This window comes from Megalops cyprinoides, chromosome 20, assembly GCF_013368585.1.
Source record: "Megalops cyprinoides isolate fMegCyp1 chromosome 20, fMegCyp1.pri, whole genome shotgun sequence".
Lineage (NCBI taxonomy): Eukaryota > Metazoa > Chordata > Actinopteri > Elopiformes > Megalopidae > Megalops > Megalops cyprinoides.
The window spans coordinates 28487501-28515000 of record NC_050602.1 but is presented as its reverse complement, the minus strand read 5'-3'; the positions used below and the strand labels follow the sequence as shown (position 1 = coordinate 28515000).

Sequence of the window (27500 nt, the reverse complement as noted above, 5' to 3'; positions counted from 1 at the left end):
ATAACTCTAACCCCTAACCCTAACCGCTAACCCCTAACCCTTAACTCTAACCCTAACCCTAACCCTAACCGCTAACCCCTAACCCTTAACTCTAACCCTAACGGCTAACCCCTAACCCTTAACTCTAACCCTAACCGCTAACCCCTAACCCTTAACTCTAACCCTAACCCTAACCGCTAACCCCTAACCCTTAACTCTAACCCCTAACCCTTAACTCTAACCCTAACCCTAACCGCTAACCCCTAACCCTTAACTCTAACCCTAACCCTTAACTCTAACCGCTAACCCCTAACCCTTAACTCTAACCCCTAACCGCTAACCCCTAACCCTTAACTCTAACCCCTAACCCTTAACTCTAACCCCTAACCCTAACTCTAACCCTAACCGCTAACCCCTAAACCTAAACACTAACCCCTAACCGCTAACCCCTAACCCCTAACCCTAACCCTGCCCTTACAGTCCCTCTGGATGCGTTCATCCCTCTGTGAGCATACAACTATCTGCTCACTCAACTCTGAGACAAGAATCTTCCATGTTGGTGAACAAAAAACCATTTGAGAAAATATTAAAACATGATTTGAGAAATTGTTAAAACTAATATCAAGCTTCCATATCATTTCATTAATATGCATTTATCTAATTATAATTTATTAATTATCTTATAAATTTTTATATGATAGCTTTTTATTTTTTCTTTAACATTCTTTTATTCTTTAATCTTTCATATTTACTGATATATATTATAGCTGTGTAGACACTCTTATTAATATTTTCTACATAAATATCAATATATCTGCAGAAATGCTGAACCTTTTCAAAATCCCTGTGCCAATGCGGAGTAAGCAAAGAGTAATGTACATCACATAATTCTGATGGTGTGATGAATAAAGCTGCAATAATAACATCTTACCACCAGGGGGCCAAGTCAGCAGTGCACTATGAGGACACCATCCGTACTGCAGCAAATAGCAGTACTACACTATTCCCTGATGAAACAGGCTGCTTTGATAAGGTGCCATCAGGACCCGAGTGCACTGATGACAGTCTGCCAGACTTCAGCATTATTAGAGCTAATCTCTTCCAGTTGCAAGCAGAGGCTGCAGACCTTCTCCACCAAGGTCAGGCCAGTATAACAGGCAGTGTTTCAGTGAGTTCCACAGCGTTAAACACCTGCTGCATGAGGATGTGTTTCATTCACGCTTTATGCCTGTCTGTTTGTGGATAGGACAGAGCCCAGACCCCCAACGCCACACAGCAGCTCCGCGCTCAGACACAGCTACGCGCTCAGACACAGCTACGCGCTCAGACACAGCTACGCGCTCAGACACAGCTACACATTCAGACACAGCTACGCACTCACACACAGCTACGCGCTCACACACAGCTACGCGCTCACACACAGCTACGCGCTCAGACACAGCTACGCGCTCAGACACAGCTACGCGCTCAGACACACAGATATGGGCCAGCAGGGCACGGGGCCCCAGCGGGGCGATCCCTAGCACAGCACACTGCTGATTGGCTGCTGTGCTTCCTCTAGGCTGCAGCATTCGGGGGTAAGGGGCTGCCCTTGCCTGCTCCTCCTGTACTGGGACAATCAGCTGAAGGGCTTGTTAAAGGGCCGCTCGTTAGAGAGGAACTCGTTAGAGCTGTCTAGACAGGAAGCGTGCTGAGCGGGATTCCTGCAGGGCAGCTGGGGTGAGGGGGGGTTCCGGGTGACTCCGCTGACCTCCACTGTTCTGGGGTCAGTGACAGGGTGGCTGCTCTTAACTTTAGCGTGAAACAGCCAGACACCCAGCACGACACACACATCTGAGTGATAGATTACATTACATTGCATGAATGATCAATTCTGCTAAGAACGCCACCTGAGGACCCCTGTGTTGAACCGTTATAAATGTGCCTAAATTATAAATCTGAATATGAAAATTTCTAGAAGTTTGTGTTTAAAATACACCCCATAGTTAATGCTGATATTTATGCTGTACTGTTTCACCCCTCGCTGCTATAAGACAGTTTTAAAAGAAACGGTCAGGGAAGAGCCAATGAGCTGCTTGCATTGAACGGCACACACACACACCTCTCTGCCCCTCACTCTCTCTCTCTCTCTCTCTCTCTCACACACACACACACACACACACACACACACACCTCTCTACCCCTCACTGTCTCTCTCTCTCTCTCTCTCTCTCTCTCTCTCTCTCTCTCTCACACACACACACACACACACACACGCTTTTCTCTGCCCCTCACTCTCTCTCTCTCTCTCTCTCTCTCTCTCTCTCACACACACACACACACACACGCTTTTCTCTGCCCTTCACCGCCATGCGTGCAGTGCAAGGACTTAAAGCTTTGGTATTCGTTTGTCTCTTCTTGCTAAACTCCTCTGCTCACTCTGACAAAAACTTCACTAGATTTAATGTTCCACAGCTGCTAATGCTTCAGCCTCTGAGACCCTGGCGCCACAGACAGCGTCACAGACACAGCCACAGACAGCGTTTTTCACTGCTCTCCTCTCGTTCACTGCTCTCTTTCACTGCTCTCTTTCACTGCTCTCTTTCACTGCTCTCCTCTCTTTCACTGCTCTCTATGTGCCATGTTTCAACACTTCTTTGAATATCACGGCAGCCAGAGGCATTGAAAGTGTTACATCAGTTCTGGTAAAGACTCTGGGTCTTCTGGCTTAACCATGATAACAGCTTCACTGCAAGCAAATCTCTGGCTGCTGGTTTTAAGACTGATTCCTGATTACTGTACATATATGATAATCTGCCTCATTATAGACTGACTACAGAGAGAGTGACTGTTCTTGTACACAAACCTACGACTATATTATTCAACCTAGAAGGATAAAACCCTGACCCTGACCCCAATCTAAAAGGATAAAACTCAGATGGCAGAGCTCCCTTTGCACAGGGTGTCAGCCTTCAGGCTCTAACGTGACGAGGCTTGGGATTAAAGCCCAGGCTTGCTGGCTCAGAGCAGACACACAGCACATTGAAATACTTTAATGTGTGATGTGTTTGTGATCCAAACCCGGTCTGAATGCAGACACCATCATCCTAAAGGTGGGACTGTTATCAACTAAATGCAGCCGCCTAAGCAGTGTAATCTGCAGACTGCTCAGCCAAAGTGCAGTGAGATCAGCATGCTGTACATGCACCCAGCAGCAGGGCGCAGAGGCCTGGGGTTGAGGCGGGGGATACTCACCCCCCTCCATGTCCTCCTGCCAGTTTCGGGAGCCGCTGGCAGGTGAGCTGGGCGAGGGGTAGTACTCGCCCCCCGGGCTGGTGTCGATATCGTCCTCCATGGATCCTGATTTGTGCCTCTTGCTCCTGTGTTAGAGAGGGAGAGCAGAGGACAGTGTTACTGTCACCTCCACCAACTCTGTGTGTGTGTCTGTGTGTGTGTGAGTGTGAGTGTGTGTGTGTGTGTGTGAGTGTGTGTGTGTGTGTGTGTGTGTGTGAGTGTGTGTGTGTGTGTGTGAGTGTGTGTGTATGAGTGTGTGTGTATGAGTGAGTGTGTGTGTGTGAGACTAACCCGCTGGAGGAGGTGCTGGGCAGGGTTCTCCTCAAGCCGACCCCTGAGGGGTTGAGGTCGTAGGCCAGGTGTCCCTGCAGCTCCCCCAGGGAGAAGTTGGGTCCGGAGCCGCTGATCACAGGAGCTGCAAAGACACAGAGTCACTGCAGGTGAGCGCAGCTGCAGCGGAGCTCACAGAGCACAGACAGCAGGGGGCGCTACAGAAACAACCATCAATACAATGCCATGCACACAGATATGAATACATACATACAGTCAAGTAAAGACTCCCTCTCTCTCTGTCACATACACACAAACACACACACACACATACAGTACATACAAACACATATACAGTACATACACTCTCTCTCTCTCTCTCTCTTACACACACACACACACACGCACGCTGGGGGATTGTGCTGCCTGCTGACTGGGTTGCTCTCCACAGATGAGAGACCACAGCAGAGAGTAACTCCGCGGCTGTTTGCAGCATTAGCGTATTAGCCGCATTACAGCCCAGTTTTGTGTGACTGCACTGCATGGACGGTGACATGGGCGATGCATGATTTTCACTTTTCTCCAGGCCTCCGTGGCGCTGTTTGAGAAAACTGAGAGAAGCAAGTAAAGCACAAAGAAAGGCACTATATAATTCTATTATTATTATTATTATTATTATTATGTGACATCACTGTAATGCTTCACAACTTTACAACCCGCACTATTACAGAGCTCTGAAATGACTTGGCCTTGGTAAAGTACACCCTATCTGGATGCTTGCATTTTCAGTCAAGAGTTTCTGCTCCTGAAACTCTTACTGTCTGTGTATATCAGTTGTGTTGCCATCTTTTGCAGATACTCGCCACTCGAGTCGACAGGTAGCGACTCTAAGATCTTCAGGTTCCATTTTTGTTTAAATCTCATTGGCTCAGCAGCATTTCTTTCGCAGGCTGTCATCTGTAAAGCTCGTGTGTATTGGACAGATTATAAATGACTACTTATTAATACTTTAACTTGATTTGGTTGGTAAATTAATGTTTGCAAATGCTTAGATCACATATATCTTTTTATGCTTCTAGGAATTGCGAAGATTTGGAATTATTATTTATTACTCTAGACACGCTCCCGTATCATCGAACACATGAAAGCCAGGAAGATGCGATGACGTGATGATAAGATATTTTACCTACCGAGCATACTAACAGGACACCTGTCCCCGCTGTCACAGGGACAGGCCAAAGAGACTGAAGGAAGCACTACAGAGTGCAGTTCAGTTCACTCCAGACCCAGCTTTGTGCAGACAGACCAACACGCAACAGTTGTCATGGTTCAGAAACAATGCTGTGGCGTGAGACGTCCGCAGAAGCACAGCACACGAATACAATTCAGAAAAAATGCAGGTTTAGTGTGGGTGGTTTATAACAGATCTGGCAGAACTAGCGGATATACTAATGTTTATTTTTGTGTACAATGTTAATATTTTCATTTATTTTATTTATTTTACTTATTAAATTTATTTATATCACGGACCATGTACAAAATACATTGCCCTCATAAAGAGGAAAGATGCTTTGTACCAGATTTAGCTACTAGCTAATTTCAATCTGCAGTCCCTGGGCAGGTGAAGGAAACAATAAAACACAAAACAAAACCTAACATCACCACTACAAACAGGCCAACATCCTATTCACACTCACACAGACAGACGCAGACAGACGCAGACACACACACACACACACACACACACACACACACACACACACACACGCACACTCACACAAACACACAATAACACACTTCATAGGAATAAACACATAACAGAATATAGAAATAAAAATATTACACACATACATCCAAAGTTATAAAATCAGGTCATCAGAATGTCGAATTAATGCTGACAAGACTGGTTACTTAAAATCCATTTTTTAACTTCACGAGAGAAAATGTGGAAGTCTGTGCAGGTTTTCAGATGGGCTGGGAGCTTATTGAATTCTTTAATGGCTTTGGAAGAAAAGGCGGATTGTGCAAAGGCAGAGTCTCATTTAGGGACGCTACAATCTCCCCTTGAAGCAGACCTTGAGGCTCTGCTCATTTGCTCAGAGCAGAGCTGAACAAAGCTCTTCAACGATGGAGGAGCAGGATTATGTACTAAACGGATGTCTGAAAACAAAATTGAGTTGTCAAAGCTTAACATTTTACATTTAACAAGTATATCACAATGGTGATACTGTTGTGATTTCCTGTCCAGGACTTTAAGGGCTTATTTGTGAAGTGTCCTAACAGGTTTTAAGACAGTCTTGCTTGCCTGTGACCAACATGATATGCAGTAATGAAAATAGGAAAAAATCATTGCATTCAAGTATGTCTTAGAGGCTTCAACTGTTAAAGAATTCCTAATATGTCTAAAATTAGCTATATTATATTTCAATACATGGCACATCTTTTTAATATGCCCTTTGAATCTAAGAGTGGAATCTATAGTAACACCTAGGTATTTAAACTCATCAACATTTTTGATATTTTGTCCATTTGCATAAATATTTGGAAAAACCTGTTGTTTTTGTTTATTCAAAAAATACATGGTCACTGTTTTCTCAATATTCAGAGTCAGACATGAGACATAAGCCACTTTGCAACTTTTTCCATTGTTAATGTATAACACAGATATAACACAGATTATCTCATAACACAGATTAAAACATTAATGCCATTGTTTGTCTGTGACTGCATCATAAAAGTATTAAATAGAGTGGAAGAAAGGAGTCTCTTACTTCGGGACACTTGCACCAGCTCCGTTACATTAAAAACTCCTGACGTCACAAAGCTGTCCTGAAACTCAGGCCCATCTGTAAGGGACAGACAGAGAAGTCTCATCCACAGGAAATTCACAGCACACCACTGCCAGCAGCCCGGTCACAATCATTCTGTCCATCTTCTATAAGTGTGTCTTACTGTAATATAAGACATGACATAGCAAAGAGAAGAAACGGGATATATGAACTATACAATACATACAGCATAAAAGTATAGTTTATATTCTGTAAAAGCATCATTTTCTATCAGTGCACTTAAAAGTATAGTTAGAGCTACAGCTATTCATAAAACTGATGATTTTAAGTAGTGCAGCTCATGTCCAGGCTATGTATGCACCTTTAGTATATTCTGAGAATTGCAATGAAACATGCAATATGTTGCGTGACCACACATTTATAATGTGCTCTCCAACACATCTGAGCAAACAGATATTATATAATCATATCACAAAAAAGTGTTCAGCGTTATCTCTGTACTGATTCCTCTCCTACATTCAGCCATTCTATTAAAAGTCATTTTACAGAAAAATCCCAAACGAAGGGAAGCAGTCCTGTGGTGAGCAGCGCCACACCGTCTGCACCTGCCGGAGATCAGGAGGTGCTTCTGTTGCTGACACCGAGCTCCTTTAGACACAGATAGAGTAGTGCTGATGGACTGGTGCATGGTCAGGCAAAAATAGCAATCTGAATAAATCAGACCAAAAAAATCAGCAGGCTTGATTTAGGGTTTCACCTCTGTAGCATCTGGGTAGAGTACCTCTAATACCACTCAGCAAAGCTGCGGGAATGTCTCAGAGGATGCTGGGTACTGGGGGTGCTTCCTCTGTAACTAACGGTGAGGGAGTGAGGGATGAGGTGGTGATTTCTGGACAGTTCTGTCTCTTTAGCTCTTTTTATGGGGGGTTGGAGTGGGGGTGGGGGAAGGGACCGGGGGTGCTGGATGTCCATTGCATGGTGGGATGGCAGGTGTCATTGTATGTTTTTGTTGTTTTTGGAAACATTTTAACTGAATAATATGTGAAGATGTCTGATTGTGCAGTAAGACTGTTTCTCTCTCTCATATCATTTGAATAGCAGAGGCAATTAGGAGCCCACAGGGGGCGCTGTGTCCTGTACATAAAACCATGGTTAGCACTGGTCCTTCACATGGCTGGCCAGCTGTCTGAGCGTCAGCCTTTCTGCTTCCACAGATTAAAAGTGACGGCCATCTGAGCTGAGGGGCGGCCAGGTGAAGGAGCGAGGCCACGCCGTGCACCCCAAAACAGCACCTGCCTCAGGTACAGCAGGCGGCTGGCCTGACTGAACCTCAGGACATCAGCCTCTGGACATCCCCTGAGAAACTGCACATGGTTTGCAGTAGCTACATCTGGCATTCACACAACCATTGCTGGCAATCAGATCACAGGACTGCGTGGTCCTTTGGGGCAGGGCGTTGGACAGGCATCAGTGGAACAGTGCTCTCACCCATGGGGGTCGCTCTGCTGTCGTCCTGGTCTGAGCCAATACCTGTACGCGGACTACTGCTCTGTTCTGACTCTGCGAACGAGAGAAAGAGAGAGAGAGAGAGAGAGAGAGAGAGAGAGGGAGAGAGAGAGAGACAGAGAAGAGAGAGAGAGAGAGAGAGAGAGAGAGAGAGAGAGAGAGAATCAGTGGTCAGATTAGAGCCACAAGTCACAAGATGCATCTTTGAGCATTACAGCAGAACAGCAGTGTGGTGTAGCGGTAAGTAGCAGCAGTGTGGTGTACGTCTGTTCAGTGTAATGCAGGAGTATAAACTGCACTGAACAAGGGGCTTTCTCTGTGCATAAATGCTGTCAGTCTTTCAGTAAAAATAAAAAGAGAACAGTTACACAGTGCCACATGCTACACACTGAGCTATTCTCCACACAGCTTGGCTCATGATCCCTGGCCACATCCAGCTATGTGCTCAGAGAGCCTCATTTTCTGTATATATTAAAGCTTTATGTTCTTTTGTTCTTTTCACACAGAATAACAACTGCTGACAATCACAACAGACATGGATTACAGTACGACATACACCTCCAGTCATCAGAAACTGTGGACAGCAATCACTCATTCACCTACAGCATAATTTATTCACCTACAGCATCACTCATTCATTTACAGCATCACTCATTCACCTACAGCATCACTCATTCATCTATAGCATTATTCATTCCAACATCACAACATCACATCACTCATTCCACTGTAAAAATCATTCATTCACCTACAGCAGTCTTTCGGTCACCCATTCAGCAGTGAAGACACAGAGCTGAGAATTCCTCTGAAAAGCGACACCTGTCCCAACCACGTTCACCTTACTGTCAGAACACACGGTTATTAGGTTTAGGTGAGATAGCCCTAACCCTAACCCCGCCCCATCCCAACCACGTTCACCTTACTGTCAGAACACACGGTTATTAGGTTTAGGTGAGATAGCCCTAACCCTAACCCTGCCCCACCCACGTTCACCTTACTGTCAGAACACACGGTTATTAGGTTTAGGTGAGATAGCCCTAACCCTAACCCTGCCCCACCCACGTTCACCTTACTGTCAGAACACACGGTTATTAGGTTTAGGTGAGATAGCCCTAACCCTAACCCCGCCCCACCCACGTTCACCTTACTGTCAGAACACACGGTTATTAGGTTTAGGTGAGATAGCCCTAACCCTAACCCCGCAGCATCCCAACGACGTTCACCTTACTGTCAGAACACACGGTTATTAAGTTTAGGTGAGATAGCCCTAACCCTAACCCCGCCCCATCCCACCCACGTTCACCTTACTGTCAGAACACACGGTTATTAATGTTCTCTTAGAAAAGACAGTGATGCCTTCCAAAGATAAAATATTTTGATTTTCAAGCAACATTTTGTGGTACCTCTCCCGTCTGGCCGTTTGTTGAATCAGACAGAAACAGATAATTGTCAGTTCAGAGAAATGCTGAGAGTAAGAACACCGTCAGAGTGCATATGTCATGCGGACACTGCCCATGAGCAGTTTTTCCAAACAGTATTCATTTATGTTAAGCCTTAAAAAACTGTCTCGTTCCTCGTCCATACCCAATAACAAGAATTTGGTAAACAACTAAATGAATATTTACTTAAAGCATACAGCATACACATCATAAAATCCACTCACCAAAGCTTTAGAAAGATATATACAGTTTTACTTACTGTCAATGACTTGCAAAATATTAACCACACCGCTGGTTTGCCCACACAAGAAAACATAAATAAAACGTGAGATTCCACATGTTTGAGAATACCAGAATATGTACTTTTCTCTTCACACACTCCCTGGCCAGAACAATCAACCTGGGCTTTGCTGGCATAATAGTTAATCTGTACCGCCAGAGTACTGGAAAACATAAAAGCTGGTTGAGGAGAATATCTGTGACACGTACCAATACAGCTCAATGAATTCATTTATTTATTTGCTGCACCTGGCATTTCCTGAGAAAATCTGTAAATCAATGAAATATGGCCAAACCCACACAGCGACTCCTAAAGACAACACTGGTTTGCCACAAAGAGTCTGGCTTCAGTTAAGAGGCAACAGCTCTGAATAACTGCATAAGATAAGTAAATAGTGCGTCTCCTCTATCTGATAGGCAGGACTCCAGGCGTGCAGGAAAGCAGGGAGACTCCAACGGGCTGCCGTGTGTAGCACTGCACACTGAGGGAGGAGCTCAGCGAGAGCGTCACAGCCCCTCTCCCCCGGAGCAGTGTGTGCAGTGTGTGTGTGCAGTGTGTGCGTGTGTGTGTGTGTGTGTGTGTGTGTGTGTGCAGTGTGTGTGTGTGTGTGCAGTGTGTGTGCAGTGTGTGTGCAGTGTGTGTGTGCGTGTGTGTGTGTGTGTGTGTGTGTGCAGTGTGTGTGTGCAGTGTGTGTGTGCAGTGTGTGTGTGTGTGTGCAGTGTGTGTGTGCAGTGTGTGTGCAGTGTGTGTGCAGTGTGTGTGTGCAGTGTGTGTGTGCAGTGTGTGTGCAGTGTGTGTGTGCAGTGTGTGTGTGCAGTGTGTGTGTGCAGTGTGTGTGCAGTGTGTGTGTGCGTGTGTGTGTGTGTGTGTGTGTGTGTGTGTGTGCAGTGTGTGTGCAGTGTGTGTGTGCAGTGTGTGTGTGCAGTGTGTGTGCAGTGTGTGTGTGCAGTGTGTGTGTGTGTGCAGTGTGTGTGCAGTGTGTGTGTGCAGTGTGTGTGTGCAGTGTGTGTGTGCAGTGTGTGTGTGCAGTGTGTGTGCAGTGTGTGTGTGCAGTGTGTGTGCAGTGTGTGTGTGCAGTGTGTGTGCAGTGTGTGTGTGCAGTGTGTGTGTGCAGTGTGTGTGTGCAGTGTGTGTGTGTGTGTGTGCAGTGTGTGTGCAGTGTGTGTGTGCAGTGTGTGTGCAGTGTGTGTGTGCAGTGTGTGTGTGCAGTGTGTGTGCAGTGTGTGTGCAGTGTGTGTGCAGTGTGTGTGTGCAGTGTGTGTGCAGTGTGTGTGTGCAGTGTGTGTGTGTGTGCAGTGTGTGTGTGTGTGTGTGCAGTGTGTGTGCAGTGTGTGTGTGCAGTGTGTGTGCAGTGTGTGTGTGCAGTGTGTGTGTGCAGTGTGTGTGCAGTGTGTGTGCAGTGTGTGTGCAGTGTGTGTGTGCAGTGTGTGTGTGCAGTGTGTGTGTGCAGTGTGTGTGTGCAGTGTGTGTGCAGTGTGTGTGTGCAGTGTGTGTGTGCAGTGTGTGTGCAGTGTGTGTGCAGTGTGTGTGTGCAGTGTGTGCAGTGTGTGTGCAGTGTGTGTGTGTGTGTGTGTGTGCAGTGTGTGTAGTGTGTGTGTGCAGTGTGTGTGCAGTGTGTGTGTGTGTGTGTGTGCAGTGTGTGTGTAGTGTGTGTGTGCAGTGTGTGTGTGCAGTGTGTGTGTGTGTGCAGTGTGTGTGCAGTGTGTGTGCAGTGTATGTATGCAGTGTGTGTGTGTGTGTGTGTGCAGTGTGTGTGTGCAGTGTGTGTGCAGTGTGTGTGTAGTGTGTGTGCAGTGTGTGTGTGCAGTGTGTGTGCAGTGTGTGTGTGCAGTGTGTGTGTGCAGTGTGTGTGTGCAGTGTGTGTGTGCAGTGTGTGTGTAGTGTGTGGGAGCAGTGTGTGTGTGCAGTGTGTGTGCAGTGTGTGTGTGCAGTGTGTGTGTGCAGTGTGTGTGTGCAGTGTGTGTGTAGTGTGTGTGCAGTGTGTGTGTAGTGTGTGGGAGCAGTGTGTGTGCAGTGTGTGTGTGCAGTGTGTGTGCAGTGTGTGTGTGCAGTGTGTGTGTAGTGTGTGGGAGCAGTGTGTGGAAGCAGCGTCTGTACAGCCAGCCCGACAGAGAGAGACAAGCCTGAAAGGTAAGGGTTAAAACAGCACAGGTAGGGACACCTGCTGCAGCCTGGAGAGGCGTACAGTCTGCCTGGCTGAGCCGCTGTTTCTGGGACAGAGACAGGCTGCCTGGCTGAGCCGCTGTTTCTGGGACAGAGACAGTCTGCCTGGCTGAGCCGCTGTTTCTGGGACAGAGACAGGCTGCCTGGCTGAGCCGCTGTTTCTGGGACAGAGACAGTCTGCCTGGCTGAGCCGCTGTTTCTGGGACAGAGACAGGCTGCCTGGCTGAGCCGCTGTTTCTGGGACAGAGACAGGCTGCCTGGCTGAGCCGCTGTTTCTGAGACAGGCACAGAAATGAGCTGCTTGAAAGACGTGCTTCTCCTCTGGCCAAGTGGGGCAGTGCCAGCTTCAGAGGAGCAACTGCGCCTTTTCTCCCATCTCTGAACTTCTGTCTCTAAGAGCGGCAGATGTGTGTAGGAATGGAGCCCTCGGACAGAAGCCCAGGGAAGGAGAGATGCTGGCACCTCTCCCTGTACCCAACAGCCCCATGCTCCACTCCTATAGCTAACAGCAAAACCTGCAGAGCAAAAGTTAAATTAACAAAAACAAAATCTTTTCAAACTGTACACGGTAAGGATTGCTCCTGTTTTTCCTTCTGTTTTTGATGAAATAAACACGTGGGGAGAAACAGCTACTGATGGAGCGAGACAATCCACACTGTCTGATGACATCATAAAATTAAGCAGCAGGAGATCAGCCATTTTCTAACACGGAGGCAGCCATTTTGTACCTGGTCCTAGAAAATGTTCCTTACTCCTCCTTTTATTCAAATTTTACTGACATATACAGAATCTTATTCTTCATATTGAATTGTGAAGATTTAATTTGTCTTTCATGTCCTAGATAGAATATCGCCTGTGAGACAGAGCAGCATTAACTCTGTGAGGAAGAAACTCCTGTCACTCCCCAGCCCTGCTCTCTCCAATCAACTGTTTTTTTCTCTTCAGTTCCACAAAAAGGAAAACAAACCTGACCCCTAGTTCTCCCTCCCTGTCCTCTCTTCCTCTCCTGCTTCGTCCAAGTTCAAATTAAAATTCAAACTGCTTTATTAGCTTGGCACAAGTTACCCTGTGTTTCTAGTTTGAAATAAAGTACGGAAAGTGAAACATGTTACCACACACACTGTGCTCTCAGACAGCTCTCACTGTCTGCCTCTTCCTCTCTCCCACTTACGGCAAACTAAGTTATTTTATTGATTCCTGTTGTAGCTGTTACTATATTCCTTCAACGCCAGACTTTTCTGGCCTGAGATCACTGATCAGGACGGCAGTTTTTTTTGGCAGACATTTCATATGTGGAGGAGTCTGCAGTTGGCAGCCATTTTAGATCACTCTCTCCCCGTCTCTCTGTCTCTCTCCTCCCACAGCAGGAACACACAAAGTACGACTAACCTTGCAGGAGTGCCAGCACGCTCCTGTGCCAAGTCACCCCCTTCAAATGACAGACAAAAAAGAGAAAGAGAGAAAGAGGCAAAAGAGTGCCAGCTAACTGCTGGCAGAGCGGGCGGGGGAGAGAGAGTGAGAGTGAGAGTTGTTGTGAAAATGACCTAATGAGGCTGACATTCCAGTGAAGTAACTCTGTGACTAACAGCAAAATAAAAACACAGGAAATATCTGAAGGCGCTGCAGGGCGCAGGCGGAGAGCAGAGGCAGTGCAGGGTTTCCCAGAATTCCCCTGCTCCTGCCAGACACACGCCCACTCAGCAGCCAGCCCAAAACCTGCCCGGCACTCCCTGGCATCAGCTTGATTCTCAGTCAAGTGTGTCATTTCAGTTAGAGAACTCGACTCCTTCTCCTCCGTCGGGCTGGGGGAACAGCGTCGGGCTGGGGGAACAGCGTCGGGCTGGGGGAACAGCGTCGGGCTGAGGGAACAGCGTCGGGCTGGGGGAACAGCGTCGTGCTGAGAGAACAGCGTCGGGCTGGGGGAACAGCGTCGGGCTGAGGGAACAGCGTCGGGCTGAGGGAACAGCGTAGGGCTGGGGGAACAGCGTCATATCCACACTGTCTCCTGCCTCACTGACAGGATGTCCTACAATTAATGATAACATTGCTGAAATTCATTGATATGGATCAAAATCCATCAAAAGCCCTTGTGACTAATTTTTTGGCTACAGGCATAAATGCGTTATGAATCAGTTCCAACCAAAAGCACGCTCTGTGGAGTCTGCATCATTAGCTTTACAGTCTCTTCTGCAAGATGCTGCTCTGCTCTGTGCTCAGGTTCTTCAGGATGCTATAGGTGCTGTGAGGTCCCTGCACACTGGGAAGCCAACCTGATGATACAGCCTCACAAGCAGCACAGTGACTGCACCCTGACCCCGCCCAGCCCTGCTTCCCTCCCCCTTTCTTTTCTCATCTCTTTCTCTCTCAGCCTCTCTCCTCTCATAGGCTACACATCTCCCAGATTTCTCAGTGTGATTCTGCTTTCAGGGACAGAAGTGCTACAGCTGGGTAAGAATTTAAAAATCTGATGTTAAGGCAGATTTACAGAGTTTTCACAGTCAGCTTGAAGGCATTATTTTAATTCATTCAAAAAATCTGCTGAACACAAGTGTCTGGAAGGAGCTACAGCAGTACAGTCACATGTGCATGTGTAGAACAGATGATCAGAGGAGAGACACTGAGAGAGAGACAGGGGAGAGACACAGAGAGAGACAGGAGAGAGACTGAGAGAGAGACAGGGGAGAGACAGAGAGAGAGAGAGACAGGGGAGAGACACAGAGAGAGACAGGGGAGACAGAGAGAGAGACAGGGGAAAGACAGGGGAGAGACAGAGAGAGAGAGAGAGACAGGGGAGAGACAGAGAGAGAGAGAGACAGGGGAGAGACACAGAGAGAGACAGGGGAGAGACAGAGAGAGAGACAGGGGAAAGACAGGGGAGAGACAGAGAGAGAGACAGGGGAGAGACAGAGAGAGAGAGAGACAGGGGAGAGACTGAGACACAGAGAGACAGGAGAGAGACAGAGAGGGAGAGAGACAGGGGAGAGACACTGAGAGAGAGAAACAGGGGAGAGACTGAGAGAGAGAGACAGGGGAGAGATTGAAAGAGAGAGACAGGGGAGAGACTGAAAGAGAGACAGGGGAGAGACAGAGAGAGAGAGAGACAGGGGAGAGACAGAGAGAGAGAGACAGGGGAGAGACTGAGAGAGAGACAGAGACAGGAGAGAGACAGAGAGAGAGACCGGGGAGAGACACAGAGAAAGAGACAGGGGAGAGACACAGAGAGACAGGGGAGAGACAGAGAGAGAGAGACTGAGAGGGAGAGAGACAGGGGATAGACTGAGAGGGAGACAGGGGAGAGACTGAGAGGGAGACAGGGGAGAGACAGAGAGAGAGACAGGGGAGAGACTGAGAGGGAGAGAGACAGGGGAGAGACACAGAGAGAGAGACAGGGAAGAGACAGAGAGAGACAGGGGAGAGACACAGAGAGAGAGACTGAGAGGGAGAGAGACAGGGGAGAGACTGAGAGGGAGACACCTCCCACCCCCGTGCCCCTGCCCTCGGGACTTGGGCTGCAGTTAGATGGGAAGGTGGAAATCTGCAGTTAGATGGGGAGGTGGAAATCTGTGGATTTAAGAGCGTCATCCATGTGAAAATTGCAGGGTCTGATAATTGGTCCAGCTGACCTTTGCTTGAAGACTGTAGTTTCCTGCAGAGGGGGGTGAGGAGGGAGTGTGTCTGACAGCAGAAACACAGTACACAAACACACACACTCCTGCATTCATACACACTAAACAGGTGCACACAGGCAATACATTTTTTAAAATATATATGGATATCTAAATATAACTGTAGAGAGAACTATGCTGAACTGGAAACCATATTTTCCAAAATTCCAGAGAGACTATGGGCTCCTTATTATCCCTCCCAGCCAGGGCTGTGCCTGCAGAGGTGAAGGAGACTTTTATTCTGTCACAAAGGGCCATTAAACAACAGCAGTGAAGCCCAGCTTTGCAGCTTTGCAGAGAGAGAGGCTTGCTTGAATTATGCGTAAAGAATGATCAAAAATGTTTTTCAGCTTTTCCACAAACCACAATATAAAAACCAGATGTGAACGCCATGTTCTTTCTAAGGTTATTTTTGGACAGATTTCATAAATGTATTAAAATATATATTTATAGAAAATGGTTTAAACCACCCACCATTCCCTGCTGGCCTGGTAATTAAGATTTCTGCTGGCAAACTTTTCCATTTCAGCACAGCACGCCACTGGCAGGAGCTGGAGAGTGTGGAGACTCAGTGCTTACTCACAGACATGCCTGCACTCAGGTCAGCAGCAGTGGGAAGTGTGGAGACTCAGTGCTTACTCACAGACATGCCTGCACACAGGTCAGCAGCAGCTCTCAGCACAGGGATAGGCATATGGACATCCATGTCCTCTAATCACACTGACAGGAGCCATTATTGTTTGAATAATTTAAATGCATGGTTTGACACCCTGTGGTCCTGACCTGGCATCAGGCTCGGAATGGGACAGCCCCCTGCTGCCTGCTGCCAGGCTGCCCTGACCTACTCTCCGGCTGCACGCGGGTCCGGCTGCACGCGGGTCCGGCTGCACGCGGGTCCGGCTGCACGCGGGTCCAGCAGCAATGGGCTCCTGTGAGTGTGAGGGCTGCCTGACCTACTCTCCGGCTGCACGCGGGTCCGGCTGCACGCGGGTCCGGCAGCGATGGGCTCCTGTGAGTGTGTGAGCAGTGCTGTGCTCAACACCAGAGGGAGAGGGCTGGCAGGCAGAACTGTGGTGCGGTGCAGGAGGACTCATAACCCAAGGACCACGGCTGTGCTGCAAGGTGATTAACCCTGTACCTCACTCTGCCAAGCTCATGCAACGCAGAGAGAATCACACAGGACCTTCAGCAGAGAGTCCACTTCCACACCACATGTGTGTCCATGGCCTGCAGATCAATTTCTGATTGAATTTACCAGCATCACACAAAAGCATCTGGCAATGGCATTACACTCTCTGCGGTCAGACCCTTATCCACCCTCTTTCTGCTCTCACCCTCCCTCTCTATCCTCTGTCTCAATTTTCCCATCACTTTAGAAAGACTTTACTGGCCTGCCACTTGCTGGAGTATCTGGCTGCTTCCTTCTCTCTCTCTCTCTCTCTCTCTCTCTCTCTCTCCCCCTCCCTCTCTCTCTCTCCCCCTCTCTCTCTCTCTCTCTTTTCTTCAGACGAATGCCTTCAGCACATGGACAGCTCTTTCAGTTTTACAGCAACATTCCTCCTTTTGGCCTGCCCAATGTTTTATAAAGCATTTTTGGGGGTACTTACTCAGACAGACTATGAGGCAAGCTTGAAACTGCTATGACTTAAAAACTATTTAATTTATAGAAAAAAGTAGTCACACAATGAGGTATATTACTTTGGACCACAGGTTTCTGACCAGAGGGGGCAGTGAAGAGGACAGCAGTATGTGTGATACAACAGCTGCTTAGCATAGCTAAGGGCACCTTACAGAGCTTACACCTTATATGATAACCATTAGCATCCTGCAGACTTACTTAAGTTATCCAGGTAGGGTACACAATTTAAGGGTGGCTGTGCCCTTCCTGGGATTTGAACACTGGCAGAAAGTCAGTCTCCCTAAGCAGGAACCACACTGCTGCACAGGTACTCTGCTCCTGAGACAGTGCTGCCCCTCCTTTTTACAAAAAGAACTGATCGAGCATCAGTGTATAGAGGCACTGATACACTCTGATGGTCTTCTGGTAAATCCTATACAGGCTGACCACAGTTCAGTGCACATAAGTGATGTTAATGAGTGCCTGGGTTTTCTATTCAGTAACTTGTTAATGACTGAGTAACACCTAATGAATAACAAATAACACATATTCTACAAAGGCTTGTCTCCTTCCAGGCTTCATTATTGAAATAAAACCCAGGAGTCAATTCCAGGAGTAACCTATGAAACAGTGGTCACTTCATTTTGGAAATGAACTCAAATTTCTGCTTCATGCAGACCGGAATGATCTGGCCTCAGTGGCCATTCACAGCTCCATTGGCTGGTCACCTGACTGCAGCATTTTGTCTGGAGAATATGCAGGTATGAGTGACAGTATACTGGTAAAATGTTCTAGCTGGGGAACACACATTTTAACCCTTCTTAATTCAGAGAGACATCTGGAGAGCAGAAGGCAGAGAGTCAGAGAGGCAGAGAGGCAGAGAGTCAGAGAGTCAGAGAAGCAGAGAGTCAGAGAGGCAGAGAAGCAGAGAGGCAGAGAAGCAGAGAGTCACAGAGTCAGAGACATCTGGAGAGCAGAAGGCAGAGAGGCATGAAACAGAGAAGCAGAGAGTCAGAGAAGCAGAGACTCTGAGAGGCAGAGAGTCAGAGAAACAGAGACTCTGAGAGGCAGAGAGTCAGAGAAGCAGAGAGGCAGAGAGTCAGAGAGTCAGAGAGGCAAAGAGGCAGAGAGTCAGAGAGTCAGAGAGGCAAAGAGGCAGAGAGTCAGAGAGTCAGAGAGTCAGAGAGTCAGAGAGGCAGAGAGGCAGAGAGGCAAAGAGGCAGAGAGTCAGAGAGGCAGAGAGTCAGCGAGGCAGAGAGGCAAAGAGTCAGAGAGGCAGAGAGTCTGAGAGGCAGAGAGTCAGAGAGGCAGGGGGCAGAGAGGCAGAGACTCTGAGAGGCAGAGAGTCAGAGAGTCAGAGAGTCAGCGAGGCAGAGAGTCAGCGAGGCAGAGGCAAAGAGTCAGAGAGTCTGAGAGTCTGAGAGTCAGAGAGTCAGAGAGGCAAAGAGGCAGAGAGTCAGAGAGGCAGAGAGGCAGAGAGTCAGAGAGGCAGGGGGCAGAGAGGCAGAGAGGCAGAGAGGCAGAGAGGCAGAGAGGCAAAGAGCGCAGCCACAGTGCGGTGCCTCATTGGAGCAGTCCCTTTCCCAGATTAATCTCAATGCGTTTCGCTCAGCACAGAGTTGTGGTTGGCCCTCACCCCTCTCCAGTGCTCCCCCCCCCTTTAATTCACACACTGCACTGCATTTCCCTGCAAATCCAACCAAACGAGCTCAGTGAGAAAGTGCCCTCAGTTCCCCTGTGAAAGAGCTGATTTCTGCCGCTACATGTGAGACTGGCTCAGCGCTTGCTGGTCTGGAAGCCAGCTGACACTGACAGGACAGAGCTCACATCAGCACCACTCCACTGTACTCTCCAGGCCAACAGGAACCTTCACCTCTCAAATGTGGAAAACACAAACACCAAAACTAGCAATCACTAATGAGCACAGAATGACTTTTGTGTCCTCATTCTTCTAGGATACTTTGTTAATTATGACAGAAACACTGTCTTTAACTTCATTTTCCACCTCTCTGTATATTAAATCATCAATAACATTCTGCTCTCTTTCATTATAAATGCCCTGTGGCAGTTATGATAATGAGACAGATGCAGATCTCTCTGGGCTCTGTGGTTTACAACGACGTGCTGCAGCAGCTGGAGCCAGGGATTCATGGGATAGCTTATCTCCTCCTCGCTCCAAACACCAGCACTGCTGCAGGACAGCACAATACACTGAGGCCAAAGGTCACTGCTGACTCTGAGTCTGGGGAATCAGGGTTCAAGCACACAAACCCAGGCACTACTGTCAAGAAACAAGCTCACTGGCATCAGTAAATCAGACTAAATTCGGTCTTTCTGTCCAACAATAAAATCTTGAAAGCAGCGATACTGATAATTCTGACAATGACCGCAGAGCGCCAGAAATCGTCTGTTGTGACTCAGTAAAGCAGGAAGTGGCATCGATACTGAAGCTCCAGCTCAGTGTCTGAGTTACCACAGCTTAAATATCCTGTTCTGAACTCACACTGACGCTACATAGGAAAACATTAGCAACTGGAAGTAGAAAAATATACAAAGGCTTGGCTGAAATATTTAATCAACAACAAACCCTGTTTGTGTCAGACTGCAGTGCGAGAGAGAGAGCAAGAGAGAGCGAGACAGAGGAGGAGAGTCTGACGTAGACGCTTGTCCTGAAATGCCCTCAGTGCTCCCCCCCACATTCTCTCTCTCACTCTCCCTCTCTCTCTTGCGCTTGCCCTCTCTCACTCTCTCTCTCTCTCTCACACTCTGCTGATTATTAATATAAGTTTTTTGTTGTTGTTATGTTTCAGCAATGTGGTAAAGATTAAAATCCACCCTGAGCCATATGGAGTCCTCATTAGAAAAACAGAAATTCATGTTTCTGTGTCCTTCTGTCTGCTCTCTTTCCCTTCTTGCATGTGCGGCCGTATTGACTTGCATCGGTACTTTCCTGGGGCTCTTCCAGGCAAGTGCTGAAACAGATGGAGGATCAAATAAAATGATATAAATAAATATGGAAAGTCTGAGCGCAGGGACAGGCTGAGATAACGCAGGCAGACTTTGCCCCGGATATAAACGCAGTCGTGATGATGTGGCCCAATGGAGTCTGAGCTCCGCCCCGCCCTCCTGCAGGACACTCCAGCCGTGCAGCACAGACACGCCAGAGCATGGTGACCCATGGCTTTCACACAGATGTCACATATCACACCAGTCAATCACAGACTTCTTCAAATTGCCATCCACCTGGTGTGTCCCTAGTAGTGCACAGAGAACTAAAACAGAATTAGAATTCAGATATACAACTTTCACGCTGATCGTTAGGCTAACTGCTAATAATTATGGCCTCAGGTGCCACTTTGCAATCTAAAGATAATTTTGAGAGGTATAAATGACAACTGCAACATATCTGCACAGCAACACCTGAATAGCCTGACACAGTGGAGTGCACACTGTCAGCCACAAGCACAGCTTCAGCAGACCACGGTCTGCATGTGCTTTCGGTGGCTCAGGCCCTGGCTCTTCACCTCTCACGGCTGTACAGAGAACAGCACCTGAGGCCTGTCTTCAACTTGAAACGAACTACTTTTATTACTTATGTACAATGTTCATGGCATTACATCTTCAAAGGAAATGGAAAACTCTGATGTTTTCATGTATTGGGGACTTGCTTTCACTACTGAGTATTTCAGGTGATGTATAAGCAAGAGACCCAGCCCTCCTCCAGCTAATGCAGGCGAGCAAGACCCCGAGCCAGAGCTCTCAGCGGACAGTCGGTCCCTGGCAGCACAATGCCAGGAGTCTCTGCATTTCAGCTTTGTGAAATGTGAGCCTCCTCTTCCTCCATCTGCTGCCCAAAACATGGACACGAGAGGCCAAACTCAAGCGTCTTCCCCACACAAGCGCTCCACAGCCAATTCAGTCCAGTCATCTCACCCATAGCCATTTAACACAAACTTTAAAGTCAAACCACTACAGAAAAAAAGAATAACTTGAGATTGTAGCAAAAAGTATTTTCTTTGTTCTCAAATATCATTTCCTTTTTCAGCTGGAACAATGATACTTTTTATTCTCCAACCCAAGCTGACTTTCAGAACGAAGGCTACATTTTCCTGGTCCTGGCATATCGGTTCTCATCAAACTATTCATCGCATTACCCTCAGCTGTCCCTAAATCTCCAACCACCCTACGCACCCGTGAGACACCTGACTCCACACACCTGTGAGACATCTGACTCCACACACCTATGTGGAGAGGTATAGCCATCTGTGAGGGGTGCAGGAATGACAGGAAATGCTCTGCTGATGTTGGGAACTGGCTGGGTGTTCCAGTAAAGTAACAGGCACTATGCACTAGCAGCAGGGAGGTTTGGCATCTCTGTGATTAGAGCCAGTTAGTGTGTTGCTAGAGGCCGTGTGAGCCAGCTCTTCCTGGACTCTCATAGCCGGCTGTGCCCCCTGGTGTGCCCTGACCCAGGGTCATAGAAGCTGCTGCCAGCCTCCCTCTCTGACCACTGACAGCCTTGTGTTCAGCAGGTGCAGGACGGCCCACAGAGACGCTGGGCCTCTGTGTTGCTGTTTTTCCCTCACTGAGCCAGACTGACCGAATCCGCTGTGATTCTGAAGCTGCCAGGCTTGAGTTCAGCAGTTTCCCTGCAAAATGGCACTTCTTCCCTTTCAACAGTGACTTTACTAAATAATGAACCATTTGATTGGCCTAATCTGAGCTTTGAGGTCTGGAAATAAAAGCTGGAATTTGTTTAATTAAGTACACAATAATAATAAGCAAACCGTAGAGACATCAGCCTCACACAGCATTACTGCAGCTCTCGGCTTCACTCAGCCTCACTCAGCTTCACTCAGCCTCACTCAGCCGCACACAGCCGCACACAGCCTCACACAGCCGCACACAGCCTCACACAGCCGCACACAGCCTCACTCAGCCTCACTCAGCCTCACTCAGCCTCACTCAGCCTCACACAGCCTCACACAGCCTCACACAGCCTCACTCAGCCTCACTCAGCCTCACTCAACCGCAAACAGCCTCACTCAGCCGCACACAGCCTCACACAGCCTCACTCAGCCTCACTCAGCCTCACTCAGCCTCACTCAGCCTCACTCAGCCTCACTCAGCCTCACACAGCCTCACACAGCCTCACACAGCCTCATTCAGTCTCACTCAGCATTACTGCGCTCTCGGCCTCACAGACACCCGCTGTGGCCCCAGCCAGGCCCCCTAATACAGCCCTAATACAGCCCTGCTCACCAGGCCTCCCAGCAATGCACGGTGCAGAAATTCTTTATTTCTGCATATATATAGTGTCCTGCATATATACTTACTGTATGCACTTTTGTAAGTCGCTTTGGATAAAAGCGTCTGCTAAATAAATAAATGTAAATGTAAATGTATATATGCTTATGGAATGTAACTGAATGGTGTGGTGAATGGTGTAAGAGATTCAATTGGCAATTTAAACCATGCAGACAAACTAAAACAGTGGCCCCTCCCTATCCAGTGTCCACAGCTGTCTGCAGTGGCACCTTCTCCACACTTTCACTCTCAGGCCTCCATCTCCACATATCACCTCTCATTAGTCAGCTGATTCAGCAGCTCTTTGTGGACTCTTATAGTGACATCACAGCTATGCGTGTGCACACCTGCTGAGAGCAGCACCTGTGCAATCAGAATGAAGGTGATGCAAGCAAATCCAGTCCATCTGTACAAATCCATCTCATTGACGTCATTATTATTACTAACATATCAGCATTCGTACTACATTAAAATGTGCCTTGAAAAGAGCATGTGGTGTGGTGATTAAAACAGCTGACTCTGACCTGGAAGGTCACCGTTTTAAAGCCCAGGTGAGTCACTGCAGTTCTGCCCATAAACACACTCTGACTCGTACAGTGTAAATTCACTCTACCTGTAAAAGTATACAGGATGTGCTAAGCAATAGCACACTGTGAAAATATTCCATGGCCACATCAAGCTTGAATGCAACCAGCTCACGTTCAGCTGTGAATCTTCACATTTAACCAGTGTGGTTCTGGCGTCAATACTGTGACACTGTGAGCTTACTCTGACACTTTGAGCTCACTCTGACACTGTGAGCTCATCATGAGACTGTAAGCTCACTGTGAGAGTGTCAGCTCACTGTGAGACTAAGAGCTTACTGTGAAACTGAGAGCTCACTCTGAGACTGTGAGCTCACTCTGACACTGTGAGCTCACTGTGAGCTCACTCTGACACTGTGAGCTCACTGTGAGACTGAGAGCTCACTGTGAGACTGAGAGCTCACTCTGAGACTGTGAGCTTCTGAGACTGTGAGCTCACTCTGACACTGTGAGCTCACTGTGAGACTGAGAGCTCACTGTGAGACTGTGAGCTTACTCTGAGACTGAGCTCACTGTGACACTGTGAGCTTCTGAGACTGTGAGCTCACTCTGACACTGTGAGCTCACTGTGAGACTGAGAGCTCACTGTGAGACTGTGAGCTTACTCTGAGACTGTGAGCTCACTGTGACACTGTGAGCTTCTGAGACTGTGAGCTCACTCTGACACTGTGAGCTCACTCTGAGACTGTGAGCTTCTGAGACTGTGTGTGAACAGTGGGGAAGGCAAGGGAAAGAACTGTTATGAGTGGACTGGAACACAGAGGAACGATGCTCCCAAACTCAGGGATACACATGTAGAATAATAAATATTATGCATGTAGCCCAAAATATAGTATTACATTTATTCTTTTCATAGATGCTCTTTTCCAGAGTAAGTGAGAAACGTGAGAACATTCTGTGCTCATCCTGCTGTGCTGACAGTGAGATGCCTCTGGCGCTGGGTATCTGTGTTCCTCTGCACAGCTTTGGAAACCGGACGAGCCAGAACCTTCGCCAGGAGGCGAGTCACGGCACCTCCCCAGCTTTACTGGTTTGGTGAACTGTGATCACTGGCTTTCAGTGCCAAGGACTCATTTCCCAATACAATGAAGCTGCTCCTGTCAAGTCAAATACGGCCTGGAGATGCGGGAGCTGTGCCTGATGGCACCTCCTGCAGCTGTAATCACACAAATACCTCTACATGAGCCATGATGGCTGCCAGTGCCAAAGAGATGGAAACTGTTTTGTCATCATCAGTTTAAATTGCAAGCTGCTGCCCAAACAAATCTTTTCTTTATAGTCGTATGTTTTCATTGCTGGTGACACTGATGAGACGGGACAGCCATGCTGCATGCCTGATGGCTGCCTATATGTAACAGCAGTGGTTTTTGGCTTGATCCCACTTCTGCCACCACATGACCAACCCCTGTGCTTCACACTGCTGCTGATGAGAGCACAGAGAAACAGAGAGGGAAGAAAACAGAGAAAAAGCAAAAGGGAGGGAAGAAGAAAGCGATTGTTCCCAGCTGTGTTGCCCAGCCAAACCCCAAACGCCTTAGCAGTCAGGAATGTGTGCATATTTGTCATTGCCTGCTTAGAGGACCTGCAAAATCTGAGGTCATCAATTTTCAAGTGCAGAAGAATCAGTCTTCCCCAATCTTCCACTCCTCTGAGCCCACATATTACCTCCTAAAGATTCTGACAGACAGTGTATTAGCCTGCTCAATCATGGATCAGACTGAATGATCAGATAACTCACTTTTTGGCTAGTATTTGTTGATTAGAGAAATGTCAGGATTGGATTGATCAGATCTGGCACTGCTTACACTGTATGTGCCAGTGTTTTTCTATTTATACTGTCCATTAGGGCTGCACAATGTAGCCGTCGCGATATCTCCAATAGCTATTTTTAGCGCAATAACAGCTATCCCTAGTATGTGGTATTAGGTTTTTTCCCCTATTTTTTCCCTTTAAGTCATACCTGATGCGGGAGCACACCTCCAAAGTTCAGTGAAATGCTCCCGGGGCAGAAAAACATCACTTGTATCTATATGTTGGCTAACTTACCTGGAAGAAGAAGCGGAAATCATTTACACCTTCACAGACAAAGGGCAACAAATAAAGCACTAATTAATTCATGTATTCAACACTAACGAGAAGTTGCTGTCCTTAATGTTGCAATTTCCCCGCTCTGGCTCCGCTGGCTGGTGCTGGTTCCAGGCCTGAAGTATCACTATAGGGCAAAAATGGGTAAATCCAGCCCTCAGGGGCAGGCTGCCAGTTTCACCCTTCACAAGGCAGCCAATATGATATAGGGATGTTATACAGATGGAGCAAGAAGACAGTAAAGACGTTCAGTTAAATGTCTGCTGCAAGGGGTAGGTGGACTCAGGTATGTATTGTGCACCTATGATAATTACAGCCATTTCCTCTGTCAGCTAGTGACTGACCACACTGTCCTTAAAGCCAAACTCAGAGTACCTCCCCAAATGATGGTTCCACCCCTGACCTCAGCTCTGTCACAACTCCTGCTGTTTAACGTAAGAATCCCTCTGCACAACAGCCACGTTGGGGTCATCTGGCTGTCAGATGAGCTGGTAGCCTCCTTTTTAACCACAGGGATTAACGAAAGGGCCTTAATTGCTTCCTTTGAGGTCAGAAAGGATTTGATCCAGGAAGATAAGATGGCGATGACGGGGAAGGAGGGTCTCCCAGGATCTCACTCCTAAATTAAGCAATTAAGATGAGGGCTCAACCGGAGAAATTGTTTCCAAGTACGTCATTTCAAAGAGATTTAACTATATCATCACGTCTCCTGACGTCTCGGACATGAGCACCAGCAATGTGCCAGTGACTGACGCTGCACACCCACCAGTGCTGTCACCACAGGCAAGACTTTTAGGTATCCCATGCTGCATTGCTGCTGGGCTTATGAACGAGCTACTCAAGCTGGATTACTCTGATGAAAATGTATAGTGGCAAATGGAAATGTAATGTATGTAGCCAGTCCTGCCCAGCACAGCACAGCACAGCACAGCACAGCCCAGCGCAGCCCAGCGCAGCACAGCACAACCTTACAGCAAAGCGCAGCCCAGCACAGCCCAGCGCAGCCCAGCGCAGCCCAGCGCAGCACAGCACAACCTTACAGCAAAGCGCAGCCCAGCGCAGCCCAGCACAGCACAGCACAGCGCAGCGCAGCGCAGCCCAGCGCAGCACAACCTTACAGCAAAGCGCAGCCCAGCACAGCACAGCACAGCGCAGCGCAGCCCAGCGCAGCACAACCTTACAGCAAAGCGCAGCCCAGCGCAGCCCAGCACAGCACAACACAGCACAGCACAGCACAGCACAGCCCAGCGCAGCACAACCTTACAGCAAAGCGCAGCCCAGCGCAGCCCAGCACAGTTTTCAGGTAGCGACAGGTGTATTGTGTGTTGTGTTGTATTTGCAGGATAGGTGACGCGTGGTCCAGACCACAACATAACCCCCCCTCCTGGAGGCGGCATCGGAGGAGGTGGAGCTGAGGCCCAGGTTACCGGGGGTCAGTCTGGGGCATGAGCCAATCCCCTGCTGGCACTGAGATGAGAATGAGTGTCCAGCACCTCTGACAATGCAGCCATTTATGATCTATTCCAGCTTATATCTGTGCTGACTTTTCTCCCAGAACCTGGAAAGACCGGCCACCCCAGCCAGGCCAGAGCCACCCCAGCCAGGCCGGAGCCACCCCAGCCAGGCCGGAGCCACCCCAGCCAGGCCGGAGCCACCCCAGCCAGGCCGGAGCCACCCCAGCCAGGCCAGAGCCACCCCAGCCAGGCCAGAGCCACCCCAGCCATGCTGAAAATCACCAGGTGCATCCACAGCATCTCACAGCCCTCATTATACAGCTGCTTCAGCCAGCCTGTGTGGCATTTCTCTACATGCAATTTTAAATTGTTGTAGTTGTACATTTTCAATGATATTGTAGTTCATATAACTGGTTTGCATTTACAAATTTACATATTCTCTATTGCGCCCCCTGTGTTACTGTGTAACTAATGTGACCAAAAACTCTGAACAACATTGTTCTGCTGTTTCTTTTTCAAGTCAAATGTTTGACAATGACATATTCAATGTTACCATTTTAAGCAGACCCTTCAAAAACTTTCCTCATCTCAGTTAAAGAAATATTTATGTTTCTGAAACATCCGCTCGGCTTTCACAAGTATCTCGATGTTAGATTCTGCAGCAGGAGGATGTTCAGGCTTATCAGGGTCTCAGAGGGCAGATGGGGTTTTCCAGTGTGAAATATACATCCAATTTTAAAAGTTTAAATATGCATGTCCATGCACATCCACCGCAGAATATTCCGGCGGAGAACCCCTTCTGCACTCCCAGACATTGCCCTGCCGGGTGTCGCACTGCTGACATCAAACAGGAACCGTGAGAGTAAACACAGACACTCAGATCACCGTTCTCTTCCTGCAGAAGCCCACCGTACAGCCATTACAGAGCAGCACTCAGGGTAAAAATCAGTGACACAGATGCTCCACATCTCTGATATCACTAACCACTTGAAAGTACAGTTTGACTGTGAAATACAAACAGCTCTCAGTTTCAGTCATGTGGCTAAAAAAAGCTCCTCTGGGAGGTTTCACTCTCAGATTCAGTGTGC

The 27500-nt window shown here is 47.9% G+C and overlaps 1 protein-coding gene across 3 annotated transcripts in view; it reads right to left on the bottom strand.

Annotated features, from left to right (window-relative positions):
* The window catches only part of LOC118795509 (nuclear factor 1 C-type-like), a 71767-nt gene that overhangs the window by 12065 nt on the left and 32202 nt on the right, over window positions 1-27500 (bottom strand). For all 3 annotated transcript variants that reach the window (XM_036554043.1, XM_036554041.1, XM_036554044.1), the window contains exons 3-6: window positions 7800-7871; window positions 6294-6368; window positions 3544-3667; window positions 3214-3338 (exon numbers count right to left, since the gene is read on the bottom strand). In XM_036554043.1, coding sequence (XP_036409936.1) covers window positions 3214-3338; window positions 3544-3667; window positions 6294-6368; window positions 7800-7871 — 396 coding nt within the window. The remainder of the gene's footprint in view (window positions 1-3213; window positions 3339-3543; window positions 3668-6293; window positions 6369-7799; window positions 7872-27500) is intronic.